Consider the following 17376-nt stretch of genomic DNA (forward strand, 5'->3'; position numbering starts at 1 on the left):
CAGTTCCTCTCATCTGTCAGTTCACTCTGGGCTTCAAGGAAAGGGAGAGAGGGGCTCCCAGGCCCCTTGGCCACTCAGATGGGGCCACCTGCTGGTCCCAGCCACCATCAGGTCAGTTATTGTCCTTTTTAAGCAAAGTTGCCCGTGTACAACCTAGAAAGGGGGGCAATGAGGAAGAGACCAGGTGGGGGCCTCCCGTGGGCAGGCAGTAATGGCTGCTCTGCTCAAGAACAAGAAAGGGGATGAGACTAGGCAGAGACACAAGAAGGCAGGCCCAGAGAGGCAGGGGTTTGGAAGGGCCTGGGGACAAGATGACAAGCAAGACAGCAACAGCTTCCTTCTTCCTAGGGGAGGGAGACTGCACAGAAGTGGCTGGTGGGGGCTGACTTCCGGGGGAACTGTATTTCTCTGACTCCCCAAGTCAGCGTGGAGGGCCAATACCAGACACAGATTCGTGACAACAAAGACTAAAAAAATTCTCCTTTCTTGGGTGCAAGGCCACCCAGAAGAAAGACTACATTTCCCAGCCTTCCTCGTAGAAGGTCATCCTGGCCAATGGTATGCAAGAAGGTCGGTTACTTAGTAGCTTCCTGGGATTTCACAAACAAGACACATCCTTGCTTCTTTGTTTAGTGTGTTTGCTGTTACAGCTAAACCTAGTCTTAAATAGAGCCAAAGAACAAAGGAAGCCCCAACTGCCAAACCATTCCCAGGTAAGGCTGAGGGCCAAGGGCAAAGTGAGAGGCGCAAGGGCAACCAGTGAGCAGAAGGGTCAGGTCTGGAGGGTTTGCAGGCTTGGGGAAGCCTTTGAAGGGTTAGGAACTGTGCAGCCAGGCTGGAGGGGCGGGGCGTAGAGGACTAGAAGCCACCAAGAGGAATCAACCATGCCCACCGCCAGTCTCGCCCTCACCTTTCATATGCAGGCTGAGCTGGGGACAGGAGAATCACTTCGGGGATCACAAGCTCTAGAGGACACCAGAATAAGCAACTGAGGCATGCGACCCACTGGCATTCTCATCCTCCTGAGGCAAAGAAGATCTGCACCCACCCCACTTCATTCATTCATCCATCCACCTGACCAGTATTTATTGAGCATCTACTACATGCCAGGAACCATTCTAGGTGCTGGAGACAGGATGGTGAATAAAGCACCCCAAACCCCTGCCGTCATGGAACTTACATGCTAATAGGACAGATGGATGCCACACGGGATAAATAAGGAAAAGTATGTTATGTAGCGAACAGTGCTGAGAAAAGGGATAGGAAGTAAGGGGTTAAATTCCAGTTCGGGTGGCCAGTGAATGCCGCACTAAAAGGCATCATTTCTCTAAAGATTTAAACACGTTAGAGGGACTCAGGAAAGAAGAAAAACAGTTGTGTCCCAATGATGTCACTTACTGGGTACAAACAATTACATGCTTGCATATGTGTCTGTCCGTGTATGACAGACTCGGGAAGTGGCTCCGTGCCAGCCAGATGGGGTAGGGCGAAGTGTCCGGGACAGAGCCTGACCGTGCACCAGGGCAGGACGGGCCTCCCAGCCCAGCCCTGGACCTCAAGTGTGGCCAGGAATGGAGCCTCGTGCCTCCAGCCCTGCTTAGCATCAGCGACACCTCCTCCCAGGCTGGACGGCCGCTATCTGGGAAGGAGGATGGGCCCCCGAGATTGCAGCGTCTCCTGTGTCTGGCCCTGTGGCATCAGGGGCCAGGGACACTGCAGGGTGGCCGAGGGCTCCCCGCCTCCTGCCCCACCCTAGCCCACCCCCCTGCCACTTTCCTCTCCTCGCAGGCAGACAGGTCTGATGGGGTTTTTCCAGGCTGAGCAGTGGCCTGGCCCAGCAGGGAACATGGGGACAGGGCAGGGACCACTCCTGGACAGTCAGGGGAGAGGAGGTGTGTCCCTGAGCCCCCATGGCTGTGGACGGAGGTCAGGGGTTGGAAAGCAGCTTTGCCAAATACAGGAGGAGGTCAGGGCTGGGGAGGTCTGCAGGGCCCCCACCCCCTTCCTGTTTTGGGGACGTGGGGCCCCCACATGTGGTTTCCACTGGACTTCATCCAGGGCTGTGTCTCCCCACCCAGGCCCACTCCCAAGGGAATCCTGCACAAGGGTGATGAGAGGGGCCCAGGGTTTTTCCAGGCTGGGCTGGGCCCCCGAGCCAGTGTGGATGGAGGGCACCTCTCCCACCCCTCCCTGAAACCAGGCCCGGGCCCCTGTCAACATGGAAAACTACACAGGCCCCCACGGCAGAAGCAGAGAGGAAACGTCACTGAGCCAGTGAGGCCTGGCACCCTTCCCACTCAGGAAGGGGTGGACAAGGCCCACCTCCAGTATCAATGCCCATCAGCCCGGCCGATACCCCGGGCACTGCCGGGCCCTGGGACACCCCCTGGGACTGTCCCAGGCTGGGCGGAGGACAGTTCCATGACGGGCTTGAGTATGAACCTTAGGGTCAGGTGTGCGGCTGGGACCTGCTCTTTACGGGCTGTGGGCAAGTGCGGCTTTGGGGTCCGGCTGCCCGCCCACCCAGGCGGTCAAGTCCTCTCACTGGTGTGACCCACTCCACACAGGGCCTGGCCCAGAGCCGGCGCATCCGTGAGGGAGGGGATGGCGTGCGGGTTGAGCCAGCTCCTAGAAAGGCAGAGTGTCCCCTCCCTGGCTGCTCAGGTCACCATGGGTCATTCCAAGGGACAGCTTCTCCTGCCACCCAGAACCATAGGGAGGTGATCCAATTCAGAGCCTGGCGGGAGAAATAAGCCTTTTTCTCTATTTCCCACACTATAAATAACATGCTCTTTATAGTAAGTCTGGTAATTACGGAAAGCAGGAAGGAAGTAAAAGCTTTTATTTAACTACCAAAGCCAGGCACTCTTGATACCTAAATGTTTTTTCTATGTGGAGTTTTCTGGACACGTGTTTTCTGTTGTTCTCCGTAACACGGTTGGGATCTTCTCATTAAGACGGGGGACTGAAAGGAAATGGGGGGATTGGCTGGCCCAGCGACCTCAGGTGACAAGCCAAGACTGTCCCGGAAGAGCCCAGTGACTTGTCCAAGGTCAGCAGCAGAGCCAGAAGCAGAGCTACTAGGTGTCTGCTGCCTCTTAGGACACCGGTGCCCCCAACACCAGCACCCACCTCCCTCCAGCCCTGCGGGGCACCTTCCGAGGGGACAGATAGTCCGTTGACCGAGGAGGATGTAGGCCTTCCAGCCTGGAGGAGTCCGTGGGGAAACTGGGCTCCCTCAATAAAGGGTGAGGCTCTGGTTAACTCCCTCCCCCATTTCCAGATGGGGGCACACCTGGAATAAGGGTGGGGGTGGGTGAGGGAGGAAAAGGGAGGGTGGGCAGAGCCCAGTAAGGGGCGTGGCTCTGTGTCTGTTCCCAAGGGTAGGCCCTGCCAACAGGGTCACCCTGTCCCTTTAAGAGAGGGGGGAGAGCTAGCCCCTCTCGGCCATCCTGTCCTGTCACCCATCCCAGCCAAATCTGAAAGGGAAAATGAAAGAGGGACCAGGAGGAGCAGGTCCCAGCCGTCTCCCAAGATCCCTGGCTCAAGTCTAACACCTCAGGTCCGGCCACTGGGTGAGTGGGGCCGGCCACTGGGTGAGTGGGGCCGACCGCGGGTCTGGGGGCCCCAGGAGCCCGTGGGGCCCGTGTGAGTGTGCGGGGGAGGCTCTCGGGAGACATGGGAGACTGGAAGTCGCGGGGACGCCCGGGAGGAGATGAGAGAGGACTGGGCCGCACTCCTGCCTCGCTGGGGTCAGATGGCAGGGGACACCCAGGACAAAGGGTCCTGACAGAGTACAGAAGTGGGGCTACTTTTATGTGGCCCCACAACTCAGAGAGAAATTCACTGCAGTAAAAAAAGGCAGAGAAAGAAAAGAGGTGGCAGCCTGCCGGGTCGGCTGGGCGCCTGCCTCTCCCAGGTGCACCACACTGGGTCTGGAGAAGCCGCGCTCCCCCGTGGAAAACGCACGTAGGGTGCAGCCAGTTCCCGCTCCTACCAAGGCCGTCAGGGGCGGCCGGCTGACCTCCAAGCTCCCCTCTGAGGAATCCAGGCTCTGGAGGAGCACAGGGTCCAACAAAGCCGCCCACGGGTGTCAGGCTAAAGCACCAGGGTGCGGCTCCTCCCCGGCACCCATCGGGCCCCGGGAGACGGACGCCCACATGGAGAAGCACCTAACCCCTCCTGCCTCCGCCTCTGCCCCCCTTGCTAACTCCTTTCTTCCCACAAACTACCTGCCACCCCGACCCTCGACTCACCCTGAAGTTAGAGGAGGTCTAATGGACCCCACCCCAGTGGGCATGGACGGGCGGGGGCGCCGGCTGCGGCCTCTGACCCACACCCTTCTTCCCCAGCGCCATGGGGGAGTGGGCCTTCCTCGGCTCGCTGCTCGACGCGGTGCAGCTGCAGTCGCCGCTGGTCGGCCGCCTGTGGCTGGTGGTCATGCTGATCTTCCGCATCCTGGTGCTGGCCACCGTGGGCGGCGCGGTGTTCGAGGACGAGCAGGAGGAGTTCGTGTGCAACACTCTGCAGCCGGGCTGTCGCCAGATCTGCTACGACCGCGCCTTCCCGGTCTCCCACTACCGCTTCTGGCTCTTCCACATCCTGCTGCTCTCGGCGCCGCCGGTGCTCTTCGTCATCTACTCCATGCACCAGGCCAGCAAGGAGCCGGGAGGCGCGGCCGCCGAGAAGGGGGCGCCGTGCGCGCCGGGGCTCCCGGAGGGCCCGTGCCCGCCCTGCGCCCTGCGCGCCCGGCGCGCGCGCCGCTGCTACCTGCTCAGCGTGGCGCTGCGCCTGCTGGCCGAGCTGGCCTTCCTGGCCGGCCAGACGCTGCTCTACGGCTTCCGCGTGGCCCCGCACTTCGCCTGCAGCGGCCCGCCCTGCCCGCATACCGTGGACTGCTTCGTGAGCCGGCCCACCGAGAAGACCGTCTTCGTGGTCTTCTACTTCGCCGTGGGGCTGCTGTCGGCGCTGCTCAGCGTGGCCGAGCTGAGCCACCTGCTCTGGAAGGGCCGCCGGCGCCCAGCGGCCGAGCGCGACAACCGCTGCAACAGGGCGCACGAGGAGGCCCAGAAGCTGCTCCCGCCTCCGCCACCGCCCCCGCCGCCAGCCCTGCCCTCCAGGCGGCCCGGGCCCGACCCTTACGCCCCGCCCGCCTACGCGCACCGGTCACCGGCCGGCGACAGCGAGGGTGGCAGTGGTCGCAGCAAGGTGTCACTGGCCACGGTCCGCCAGGACCTGGCCATCTAGCGCTGCCTCGGGCATAGCGTGAGGTCAGAGACCCCGCACCGCAGCCCGCACCACAGAAGGCGGCCAGCGGTGGCTCCTGCTGCACTGGCTCCCAGGACGCTGCCTGAGCAGAAGGCTCGCGCGGGGAGGCCTCGTTCACTCCTAGTGCGCCCAGCGTCATTGGGGCACAGAACGAACCAAGGCCCGTAGGGGATGCCGCGTCCCGTGTCCCGGGTGGGAAGGAAGGAGGCGGGGGTGCAGGGCAGGAGGCCGAGAGGAAGTGGTCGGGCGAGAGCAAGGGGAAAGCGCAGGTTCAGGTGGCGGCCTGGGTGCCTCCCTGAGGACAGAAACGGCTGTGACACCAGCATCCGGACACACACCCTGTGTGGGCACGCGTGTGCCCTACGTGAGCTCCGTGTGGGCGCCCCCCCCCACCTGCGGGGCCATCCCAGGAAGGTCTCTGCCCGGACGGAACCCACACGGGAAGGGGAGCAGGGCAGGTGCCCCTCACCCTGGTCTGTCTGTAGGGCCTGTGAGCGCCACCCACACTCGGAGGTGGCCAGGGCCAGGCCCTCCCTCCTCACAGAGGTAGCGTGGGGCTGGGCAGCGGGTCAGAGGGCAAGACTTTCCCGTTCTGGCCCCACCCCTCACCTGCTGCTGCTGCTGCTTCCCCATCCCGTGCTGAGCATGGTTAAGTCCCACACTTCCCACAAACATGCTCCGGGCCCTGCAGTCCCCCAACCCTCTTCCCGCCTGGGGGACTACAAACCGTGTCAGCCTCCTGTCCCCTTCCTGTCCCTGCTCTGCCCCCAGTGGCCTTCCCCCTTTACTGCCCCAGCGGAGCCGCTCTCCATCGGACCAGCCAGGACTGACGACCAGGGGCACCACCTGGCTCACCTCCCTCAGACCCTGCCGAGCTGGCCACCTTGGCGCCCTCTCCCTGACTTTCTCTTGCATCCCCGGCCCTCCCCCTCTGTCCTCCGTCATGCTGCCTCCTCCTCAGCTCCCTGGCCTGGACTTCCGCTTGCACAGCAGCCAGAGGGAGCCTTCCAAGTAGCCCCCGACTTCTGCCCTGTGGGCTTCCCGGTTCTCAGAGTCGGTCCAGCACCTGAACAAGGCTTCTGAAGCAGCGCCGCCCCCACGCCCCCCCCCCCCACGCCATCAGGCCCTGCTTCTCAGACCTCCAGCCCCAGCCCGTTGCCTGGTTTCCCAGAGCTGCTCAGACCTCCAGGCCAGCCCGGAGTTTCTCTTCCTAGCAAGCACAGTGACCAACTTTGCTTCCAGTGCTGAGACACGCTGTGCCTCTGCCCGAAGCTGTCCCCTCTCCGCAGCCAGCCTCCCCCAGCCCCAGCTAGCGAATGCCTACCTGCCTGTGGGTCTCACTCGAGAAGAAAACAGAGGCCCTCCCGGAGAGCTGACCCCCACCAATTCGGAGCAGGCTCCTCCCGGCACCTGCAACTCCCAGGCAGAGCACGTGCCCTCCTCGCTGGCCCACGGGAGGCCCTTAGCAAATTTGTATTGGGCGAGGAACTGAAGGCGTCCCGGAGGCCCCCAAGCGCTTACCCACGCTCACCGCACAGGTCACTATCTCTCTGATAACAGTTCTGTGCCTGCGGCCCAGGCCCCTCCACCCAGACTCAGACCGGAACGCCAGCCGTTTTCCAGATGTACCCATTGAACAGATGTTCGTCGGGCACTCACTACACGCCGGGCGATGCTCGACGTCAGCTGCTCCGTAGAACTAGGACGGGAGCCACAGGTGTGATGTCAAGCTTTCCATTAGTCACGTTAAAAAGTAGAAGGAAACAGGTGAAATTAATTTAGCAATAAATTTTCTGTAAGCCAGTACATCCAAAAATTCCGGCACATCATCAATATAAAAAGTATCAAGGAGGTATTTTAGATTCTTTGCGTTGTCTTTGGGGGCCCGTGTGGATTTCACACATGGAGTGCAGCTCAGACTGTACCGGCCACAGGTCAAGACTCAGTTGCCACATGTCGGGGGTGCTGCTGTGTGGAACAGAGCAGACCCAGATGCTGGTCTACGGTGGTGAACGAAACCTGCCTTCGTGGAGCTTACATTCTGGTGGGGAAGCCAGATGATCAATATAGAACATGCCACCAGGCCAAGGGGAGGGGAGGGAGGGTGACATCCCTGATCAGCGACATGTAACAGAATGTAGCAAGGGGCTGGCCACGAAGCGGTCTACAGGAAGAGCATTCCGGGTGGAGGGAGTGGCCAGTGCAAAGGCCCTGAGGCTCAGGAATATGCTGGGGGTGTTTGAGGCCAGTGAGGATGCCAGTGTGTCTAGAGTGGAGTGAGGCACAGGGAAGAGGGGGTAACTCACAACCCAAATGCAACCACAAGTTTCTTTTTTTAAAGATTTTATTTATTTATTTAATCTTTTAGAGAGGGGAAGGGAGAGAGAGAGAGAGAGGGAGAGAAACATTAAATGTGTGGTTGCCTCTTACACGCCCCTTATTGGGGACCTGGCCTGCAACCCAGGCATGTGCTCTAACTGGGAATTGAGCCAGCGGCCCTTTGGTTTGCAGGCAGACGCTCAAAAACCTCAACTTTCTTAGTTCTCCTCTCAGTTGCTAGTGCCTCCACCCACCCATGCCACCTGCATCCGCTGCTGCCACAGCCCATCCTCTGCTCGCCTTCCCCATCCCATCAATCATTTGGTCCACCCGTTTACCATCTAAGCATTTCCTCCCCTTGACCGCCCTTCCGCACCCCTTCCGAGGCTGCCCTGGGTCAGCCTTGTCACCAGTGGCCCAGAGTACTCCCACTGCCTCAGCTCCTGCCTCCTGCAGCGCCAATCCGAACACCTCCGTTCAGTCCCGTCCTTCACTCCCATCACCTCAGGATCCAGTCCAGCTCCTCACCTGGCCCTGATCTGACCTTTCCCAACCCGTACAGCCTCACCTCCCCCACCATTCCAACCAAAAACTGACAATGGTTAGAATACAGAGCTGGAGACAGTGTTTGACCCCATGAAACTATTTATTACTTCTGCATCTCACCTAGCTGCTTCTTCCCCTTAGAGCTTCAGCTGGGAGGGGCACCTCTTCCAGGAAGCCTTCCTAGCCCTCTCCCAGGCCTGGTTAAATCCCTCTTCCTTGAGATCCTATATGCCCAAGCAAGACCCCATCACTGTCCTCCCCCAGTCGTATCCCAGTCACCATCTGTGGGTCAGTCTCCCCATGGAGGGTGGGGCCTGGCGCCGTGCAAAGCACACGTCAGCCCTGGATGATTAGATGGCACCCCAGTGTGTCTCCACTGGGGGACACTGACAAAGCCTGCAGATACATTTGCTAGTCACAGCTGGGTGGAAGGTGCAACTAGCTTCCAGCGGGCAAAGGCCAGGGATGTTGCTAAACGCCCTATAAAGCACAGGAAGAATTCCTGGGCACAGAATGTGCTGCGGTTCAAAAACTTCTCTACAGACAAGAGCTGTGAGCCATGGTGGGCAATCTCAAGCCCTGGAGGGTCCCAACGACCAAGGTACTGCCCCAAGGGGGCACTTCGTGAATGTACAGACAGCTGCCCACATGAGGGGGGCCTGCTGGCATCCGGCGAGCAGGGACTAAGACCCCCACAAGGCTCTCACACTGAGGAATCGTCATATACGACTTCAGAATGTCCCGCTGCACGTTTTCATGGTGAAAGCCTGTTTCACGTGTAAACCATTAAGGGTTTCATTGGGGATCTTTTGTTTTGCATGTTTTTTTTAGACACTGTTAATTTTTATTTCAACATCAACCATACTCTTCAACTTCCTTGCGCTTCAGGCCCACAATGGCTTCTGACCTCTGACCTCCCTAAATCCAGATGCACTCATTAAAAGCATAAGGGAACACGGGACTTGGTCATATCCGCGGCGTGGCTGTGCCCAACTATTTACATATTGAAATTCATAGCACTTACCCTTCATTTCTCCTCTACAGTACAGTGCGATAGCATATTGTATAGGTACCTGTGTTACATTTTATTTCTAATTCACAAAGTGTGAGAAAATACTGAGAGGAGAGCCGCTGTCCGAGCGCTTGCTCCAGCAAAAGCCAGAGGGTGAGATAAGCGAGGAGTTGGCGCCACCTGGCGGCTATTGTAGAAATGGCAGGCGGATCGCCGACGACGACACCCTTTCCTGCGCGGCGCCGCTGCTAACTCTTCCCAAACACAGCTTCCACTGCCACCTCGCCCCAATACTGCGTGCTGTATCTGACGCTACTCCCAGGGCTTCAGTGACCCAGGAAAGAAACCTGGCTGAGAGTGGGGAGCCCTAAGTACTGGTTTCCCATCTGCCACTTACTTGCTGTGTGGCCCTGGACAAGGGCACTGCCCTCTCTGAACCTTGAGGGGTACTGTGAGGGGTGCGCACCTTTGGTCTCTGAGGACCCTTCAAGGCTGCCGCACTCGACCCTCTCAACCAGGAGCACCCAGACTCCCCTGCAAGCCGTGCCCTGGGCTTCCTGCCCACCTTAGGGGTGGGAAGAGGAGGGCAGAGGGATGGTGGGCAGGCCTCAGCTGCTACCCCAATCCCGTGTTCTTGTAGGGTCGCCATGAGCGCGGGATCCAGGTCCCCATGCCAACCACCACGCCGTCATGAAGATCAAGTCTGTGTTCACCCCGACAATAGAACTCCGATATCAAACGACCCCCAGGCCCCCACCTCCAGGTTCCCACCTGGGGCTAGGAACCTTCGGAGGGGAGGCCCAAGCTTCCTCTCCCACACCGGCGCTCCTGGGGGGGCTGGGCTGGTATCTTCCCTCCCACCCGGGATTCTCTGAAGGCAGGGTCAGTTTCTCACCCTCTTCCTTCGCCCCCTCCAGAGTGGGGCTCCCGACACAAACCAAAGGCTCCCAGAAAGCAGGCCTGTCTCCCGCCACAGGGTCTCCAGACCGCAGCCCCTCAGCCCCAGCCCCTTGCCCGGCCCCAGACTCTGAGAGAAGGCGGTGAGGCAGCACAGCTGAGGCATGTGTAGAATAAATATAATTTTAATTTTTTATCCAGTAGATCTCAGTGGAAAGTCCAACAGTAACAGGTGCACCAGCGGGCTCTGGGGGGTGAGACCCCAACCCTGGGGCACGGGGGGCAGGGCAGAGCCGGCTCCCCCAGCCCAGGGGTGCAGGGGAGGGGACCACCCCCTTAGGCCCGTCCTGCGGGGCAAGGAGGGGCGTGGGTGTAGGGTGGGGGTTGGGGGCAGGCCCGGGAAATGGAGGAGCTGGGGCCAAGCTTGTCCGTCGGCCTGTGTGTGTCTGGGGGCCCCGTGGGTGGTGCTGGTGGCTGTGAGGCTGGGGGCAGGAACAGCTCAGGCCCCTTGGCCTGGCCCTTCAAAGTGGGGGCTGGAGGGCTTAAGCCGTGTGGGCCCTGAGGCAGAGTGGGCAGCTCAGCCTGGTACACAGGGCCGAGCGACACTCCAGTGTGTGCTGAGGGCCCCTTGCTTGGCCCCAACCCACCTCTGGGGGCGGGCACCCTCCCTCTGGGGGCTGCCCGGAGTTGTCCATAACCAGTGGTTAGGCAGGGGGAGAAGGGGGTTGGCTGCTTCCCCCGCACAAAGGAGGGGAGTTCAGGCTTCGGAAAGTTAGTATTTCACAGTTTTAAAGAGAAAACAGGAGAAAAAGGCTAGGGAGGAGGGTCTGGGGCCACAGGGACACGGAGAGAGAGTGGGGGCCCCTTTGAGCCACTGCCCTCCCCCAGGGCCCACCCCCCAGCTCTGGACCCAGCTCCCCCCAATACACAGCACAGATTCCTTCAGTATAAATGTGCTTAAAATGAAAATTCTTATTTAAAAAATCAAAACCAAAAAAAAAATTAAAATAAAAACAAAACCAGCGAGAATACCTGGGGGTTGGTATGGCAGGTATGTACAGGGGGAACCCCCCGCCCCTGGCCCACCCCCTCGGTCACCAACTGAGGCAAGGGGGGCTCCCCAACCAGGAGGCAATGGCTTGCAAGTTCTGAGGATGGGGGAGCCAGGTCCTGGCATTTGCTGGTGATGAAGATGCGGCGAGGCGGGCAGAGAGGTGTCTTGATGAACACAAGGCCCCCAGGCCCCATCCCGAGACCCAAGACCAGGGGTCTTCACTCAGTTCATGACCTTGCCCCTGAAGACAACCCAGGCCACAGAGTAACAGTCCGTAGCACCGGGCCTCTGTCCAATGAGTGGCCTCCTCCTCCCTCCTGTCCTGAGGCGGACAGGTAGGGGGCAGGGCTGGCTGGGGTCGCATGGTTGGTAGAAAGGCAGAGAAAAGCCGGGCGAGGGGCAAGGGCTATGTCCATGGGGTGCAGGCGGTCACGGGGAGTGGGTGGCCGGGCTGCTTCTGTTTGAGCTGGGGCTGAGGCTGGGGCTACAGCTGCGGGGCGGGGGAGCCAGGCCACCCCCCTCCCGCCCGCCGCCCCCAGGCTGTCCGCCCAGAGTGTCCAGGCCCTCTGAGTTCTCCAGCATCTCCTGGATGAGAGGCGGCATGGAGCCCGGGATCTCCATCTTCAGAGTGATCACCCGCTCAGCCCCTGCAGGAGAGGAGGGGCAGAGGTCAGCAGGTCAGCACGCACCCCCACCCCCTGGCCTTGCGAGCCCTGCCAGCGAGCCCGGCCAGGAGGGCGGGTACAGTGGGTGGGCAATCGGCATCCACCACACACCGAACTTGGGACTTGGCTCTTTGACACAGTATCTCCCTTTCTCTTAAATTGACTTTGCAGGGGGAACGAGAGAGAGAGAGAGAGAGAGAGAGAGAGAGAGAGAGAGAGATCGCCTTGATGTTCCACTTATCTAGGCAGTCATTGGTCGATTCGTATGTGCCCTGAGGATTGAACCTACAACCTTGGGGTGTTGGACTGATCTCTGACTGACCGAGCTACCCAGCCAGGGCTGTGAGCAGCTCTCTTATTCCCCCAAGTCCGAGGGGCAGCGGGGAACGTGGTTGTGCACAGGGGGCCTGGGGTCACACCCCTCATCTGACACTGGGTCCTTCCTGCGCGCTGGGTGTTTCGGCTGCTGCTGCTGTGAACACCAGCGCCACACTCACTGCTCAGAGCTGGTGGGTGACCTGTTCGAGGACACACACTTACACCGTCTGGTTCCAGAACTATGCCCATAACCACCATGCACAGGGGACAAGCCGCGCTCACAGACAGGTCGCCTGGGCATGGTGGGGTCTCAGGGGACCTTGGCCTAGACACGGATAGGGACAGCTTGGGTCCTGATGAGTGGGGCATCGTCCTGGGCGCAAAGACATGGGATGCCGGCTCAGATGTGGGGGGCCTGGCCCGGGTCCTGGGCCAGCCGCTGGGACCCAGCCCTGGCAAGGACCTGGGGCCAGCCTCCCTCTGGGTGTGGGAGCCTCACCCTTAGCACTGATGCTTCGCAGGTCCGTGATCTTCATCAGCATCTTGGGGAACATGTGGGGGCGGCTGGGCCTCCGTTTCCGCACGTAGACCTTCAGCGCCTCCAGCAGCGGCTCCTGCAGCATGTCCACCCTGTCTGGTTGCTCCAGGTCTTGCCGGTCTGGGGAAGCAGAGGTGCCCCCTGATCAGGTGCCCTGGTTAAGCGAGGAACACCGCTGCGCTCCCAGCCTTGGCCACCAGGGGGCGCACCTGCCCAGGCCACAGGCTGGGCCTCCCCACACAGGGCAGTGGAGGGGGTCCGTGTGCTTTGCTAAAAGCCCTTCAATGTAAGCAGAGGTGCGGAGGATACAGACTGCCCAAAGCCAGCCCTGATGGTCCAGTTCATGGCGACAGGACCTCTGAACACAAGCAGTGGCAACCTCAGCGGATGGAAGACGCCCAGGCAGGTGTCCCACTCCCCCCATTATGGACACCGGCAGGATACTGCAGAACTCCTAACGTTAAAACGGTAGCAGCAGCCAGCACTTCCTGGGCCTTACACTGGGCTCTGCACCTCTAATGACCACCTCCAACGGCCCACTGACTTTATGAGGGGGACTGTTACTGTCTCATTTTATGGATATGGGGGCTCAGAGAAGCTTGGCAACCCGTTCAAAGTCAAAGCCGACCAGGACTTGAACCTGGGTGGTCTGACCAGGTGAGGACCAAGAGTTCAGGTCACTACTGTCACACCCTTGTTGTGTGGCCACAGACAGGCTACTGCCCTCTGGGACTCAGTTTCCCCCTCTAAGCAGGACTCAACATGGGCCAAGGTCCTTTTCTGATCTGGTGACCCCTGCACATTCTGGTGAGGGGCTTCACCACCACCCTGGGCCTGGCCCCGGGACCAGGCGCCCGCCCGCCCACCTCCACAGATGAGGCAGATGGCGCTGAGCAGCCCAGTCTCAGCATCATCCATCTCCAGGGGCAGCAGCTGGTTGGCGAAGGCGAAGACCAGGTCTGTGAGGGGGCCAAAGCCGGCGTTGTGCATCTGGGTCCGGTTCAGGGTCAACCCGTCCGAGAAGGTCATTGTGTCCTGCTCGGGTGTGTACCTCGTGCAGATCCGCAGGATCTGGGTGCAGAGGAGGCACGCGTTTAGGGACTCGGCCCACCCCCGGCATTCCCAGCCCCGGCATCTGCCCCCACAGGATCCCCCGCCAACCTGCCCGCCCTGTGCAGCCTGACGCCCTGTCCACAATAACGAAAATGCCCTGCGTCTGCACCATCCAGCACCACAGTCACCAGACAGTGTGGCCACTGGACACTGAAATCACGCTAAAGTGCAACTGAGGAACTTGAGCGAAGTTTAATGTTAATTAGTGGTAAGTTTAACAGCCACACAGGGCAGGCGGCTTCTGTATTGGTCTGGTTCAGGGTCAGCCTCCTGTCTCCATGCAGAGAATCCAGAACTCTCTAGAAACTAGAATTGCATAGCAAATTTATGCCTACAGCACAAGGTACACAACAGGAGCTCAATAAACGCAGAGCAGCTTCCACTGTGCCAAACCCTCCTCCTGCCTCCTGCACCCAGCACGTGGAGGTGGGAGGCTGCCTGGAGACGGCCTGCTCTGCACCTGCCCACCCCTCCCTGGAAGTCACAGCCCACGCTCCCCACCCTGCAGGTGGCTGAGAGGGCTGAGCCGGTCAGGGTGCCAGGGAGGAGAGTCCTCGTCACGGGAGGCTTTGGCAGCCACCAATGTCCCCAACCTGGCCTCCAGTCCAGCCCACCCTCCAGCCCCACCCACTGCCTGACCCCAGCTACACTCAGAGCAGCGAGCCCTTTGCATCCCACCCTGAGTTCGAGACACCCCTCCCATGCCCCTTCTACAGCCTGAGATGCCCACCCCTCTGGACCCCTCCCCTGGGGCCCAGCCTGTGGCTCCCTCATCTGCATGGAGGGAGGACAGCCTTCGCCATCGCCAGCCGGCATTTATCAGTTTGCCACTCTGTTCGTCCACCTATGTCGCTTCCAAAAACAGAAGGTTTTTAAGAAAGGCAATAGCGTGGTGTTCACCTCTGTTCCTGACACCCAGCTTAAGGCCTAGCCACACAGGGTCCCAGGTGAATCTTTATTGCAACTGAACAGATGGGAAGATGCGTGGCTGGATGGAAGCCTTAACGGAAAGCTGGGCTGAGGGTGGATGGGTGTGTCTGCAAGGAAGCGGGTGCACTGGTGAACAGCCAGGTGCTGAGGGCCCGGGGGGCCAGGTAGACAGGCAGACAAGCGGACAAATGACACACGGGGAGAGGAAAGGTGGACGCTTGGGTGGGTGGGGCATCGGGCCAGGTCCAGTCCAGGCGGATGTTTGGGAAGGTGGCTATGTGGGCGGCAGGACGTCCTCCAAAGACACACAGGAAGGTGCCCAGGTGGGCGGGGCGCAGACCCTCACCAGGATGTCCAGGCAGGCGGCCTTGAGAAGGGTAATCTGGTCAGCAATGGTGAGAGTGGTGAAGCCAGGCAGCTGCTTGGCGAACTCCACAGTCTTAATGATGCACTTGGTGGAGAGTTCACTGAACTTGTCCCAGAGGTCGATGTCCAGAGAGACACGCTGTTCTGAGCTGTTGTTCTGGGAGGACAGGGAGAGTGAGGGCCTTCTCCTCACAGCACCCCTTCTTGGCCTGGCTCCACCAGCCCCACAGGCCTGCCCTGAACCCGGCCTTCACTTCCCGCGAGCTCCTTGAGAAGAGGAAGCAGGAGGAAGGCGAGGAGGGAAAAGGGAGGACGTGGAGGCCGGGGCTGGGGCGAGGAGGAGCCAGCCTGGCAGGAGAAGGGGCGCCCTGCCCCGCCAGGCCGGGGGCAGCCGTACCGTAGTGTATTTGCCCAGCTGGCAGAGGGCCGGGAAGGTCTCCTGGTGCGCTTTGCGCACCTTCTCGATGAGCTCCCCGACCTCGGGCGTCAGCGTGTAGCTCTCGGAGCACTCGGGCTTGGGCACCTCCTTCTTCTTCTTGTTCCGGTCGTTCCTCACAGCTGTGGAGGACAGAGGCCAGTGGTCAGAGAGCAGGTGCAGCCCGAGCTCCTACCATCAGCACTGCTGGCTGCAGAAGCCACCACCCGGTGGGTGCACACACACGCCACACACAGGCGGAAACAGTGTCCGCCCACAGCCCACCACACCATGCCCTCCCAACACAGACACCACGTCCTGCCCTGGGACACGGGAGGACACTGGACCTCAGCTCTGGTGCCCGTGGTCCCACACACCCACTCCAGGGACGTGGAGGGTCCCAGTCTGAAAGCCAGAGTGTCCCACGTCCATGCTCTGCCCCCCGACCCCCTGCTTCCAGGAAGAACAAGCCGCCAACCCTGGCCCTCAGCCCTCCTAGCAGCAGTCTCCCTGGGGGAAGAGGAGCAGCTCCTCCCCTCGGGCAGGGGTGGTGCCGGGCTCTCCATCCTGAGAACAGGGGGCCCAACGGGAGAATCTCTCGGCCCATTAGCTTGGGGAGCTGACAAATCACCAGGGGCGCTGAGCCGCACACACCACTCGGCTTTAAAGAAGCGATGGGGTCGTTACTAGCCGATTATCCCAGACACACAATCACTCACAGGGCCAGTGGTGGTGGCTGCTGACGCTGGAGGAAGAGAGGGTGGGGGCGGGAGCCCCAGGAGGGGGCAGCAGGGGGGGGCACTGGCATAATTTGGAGATCACTCATGTCGATTCTGCAAATTCAATAAAGTGCAAGGGAGAGCAGGGAGAGGGAGAGGGAGAGTGGGGGGATAATTTGGGAAGAGAAAATTGCAGCTGTGACAAGACGTTTATCATTCGGAAGCTTTAATTCTATTGAAATGGCAGCTGCTCGGCTTGGGGGCACAGAGCAACCGGAGGAGGAGGGAGCCGGCGAAAGGGGGTGAGGGCGGTGGGAGGGAGAGGGGTCCCCACCCCAGTCCTTCCGGGAGCGGAAGGTGGCAAAGCAGAGGGAGGAGGAAGTGCTGGGCCCTGCGGGTCCCAAGTTGTCGCCCACTCTGCAGCCTGGAGGGGTCACCCCTTCCGGGTCCCTAACAAGGCAGCCTGTGCCTCCTGCAGCAGGAGGTGGCTGGCGATGCAGGACCCTCCTCTCCCGTCTGGGGCTCCGTGGTCCCCCACACCCCTTTCCCACTTTCTTCTTCTACTGCCCAACCCACAAAGGGCTAGGGGGTCCGGCAGCCCCCTCCCCCACCCCATCCCACAAGGCTCAGGCTCCATGGCAACGGCCACGCAGACAAGGAGGCGTCTGTCAGCGTCATTTATCTCTGACATCATCAATCACCGGTCACCAAGGCAACATCCATGATTCAACACAAGAGGGTCTCCCTGTCCAGCCCTCCCTTCTCCCTCCATCCAGCCTCAGCTGAGCCCCAACTGGAAACCCCCACCCCTGTGGGATCTGAGAAGTCCCAGTTCTCCCTTCCAAATCAGGAGCCCCGGCTCCACCACTGGACAATGGCGTTTAGCTCCCTGTGCCAGCCGCACCCCACCCCTGTGCGCACGCACGCGCACGCACACACATATACACACACACACACCCAACTGGGACCCCTCAGTGCAGACCATTCCTTAAGACTCACAACCCAAAGGGACCTGGGGGCGCCTCTGAGGCCAGCCCCAAAGCCAACCAGGGCCCGGAAGCCAGCAGGCCTGGGGCAGACACGCAGGAACACGCATGTGCCAATCACACACAGCCAGCCACATGCAAACAGGAACAGATGTCTGCATGTGGACACACGGCCAGCCAGATGCACAGACAGACAGTTGCTGTAGCTATACATAAACCATCCTTAACCA

At 60.4% G+C, this 17376-nt stretch overlaps 2 protein-coding genes and 1 long non-coding RNA gene across 8 annotated transcripts in view; 1 reads left to right on the plus strand and 2 right to left on the minus strand.

The window, feature by feature from the left end:
• The window catches only part of LOC119037530 (uncharacterized), a 40982-nt gene extending 36624 nt beyond the window's left edge, over positions 1-4358 (minus strand). Inside the window, exon 1 of the long non-coding RNA XR_005080217.2 lies at positions 4257-4358. This is a non-coding gene — a long non-coding RNA (uncharacterized LOC119037530). The remainder of the gene's footprint in view (positions 1-4256) is intronic.
• GJD3 (gap junction protein delta 3) lies at positions 3420-5249 on the plus strand. 2 transcript variants are annotated; one of them, XM_053657060.1, is made up of 2 exons: positions 3420-3596; positions 4353-5249. In XM_053657060.1, exon 2 carries the CDS (start codon positions 4357-4359, stop codon positions 5245-5247), a length of 891 nt encoding a protein of 296 aa, XP_053513035.1. In that variant the 5' UTR covers positions 3420-3596; positions 4353-4356; the 3' UTR covers positions 5248-5249. The 2 variants fall into 2 exon arrangements, with proteins under 2 accessions (XP_053513035.1, XP_036985640.2); XM_037129745.2 differs by having other exon boundaries at positions 3420-3575.
• A 4960-nt stretch (positions 5250-10209) lies between these two features.
• RARA (retinoic acid receptor alpha) overlaps positions 10210-17376 on the minus strand; it is a 43745-nt gene continuing 36578 nt past the window's right edge. For all 5 annotated transcript variants that reach the window (XM_037129695.2, XM_037129694.2, XM_053656203.1 and 2 more), the window contains 5 exons: positions 15424-15584; positions 15007-15183; positions 13484-13688; positions 12579-12737; positions 10210-11743 (listed from right to left, as the gene is read on the minus strand). In XM_037129695.2, coding sequence (XP_036985590.1) covers positions 11526-11743; positions 12579-12737; positions 13484-13688; positions 15007-15183; positions 15424-15584 — 920 coding nt within the window. In that variant the 3' untranslated portion in view covers positions 10210-11525. The remainder of the gene's footprint in view (positions 11744-12578; positions 12738-13483; positions 13689-15006; positions 15184-15423; positions 15585-17376) is intronic.

The sequence above is a fragment of the Artibeus jamaicensis genome, unplaced genomic scaffold (assembly GCF_021234435.1).
Source record: "Artibeus jamaicensis isolate MK-2021 breed Jamaican fruit bat unplaced genomic scaffold, CSHL_Jam_final contig_1998, whole genome shotgun sequence".
In the NCBI taxonomy this organism is placed as follows: domain Eukaryota; kingdom Metazoa; phylum Chordata; class Mammalia; order Chiroptera; family Phyllostomidae; genus Artibeus; species Artibeus jamaicensis.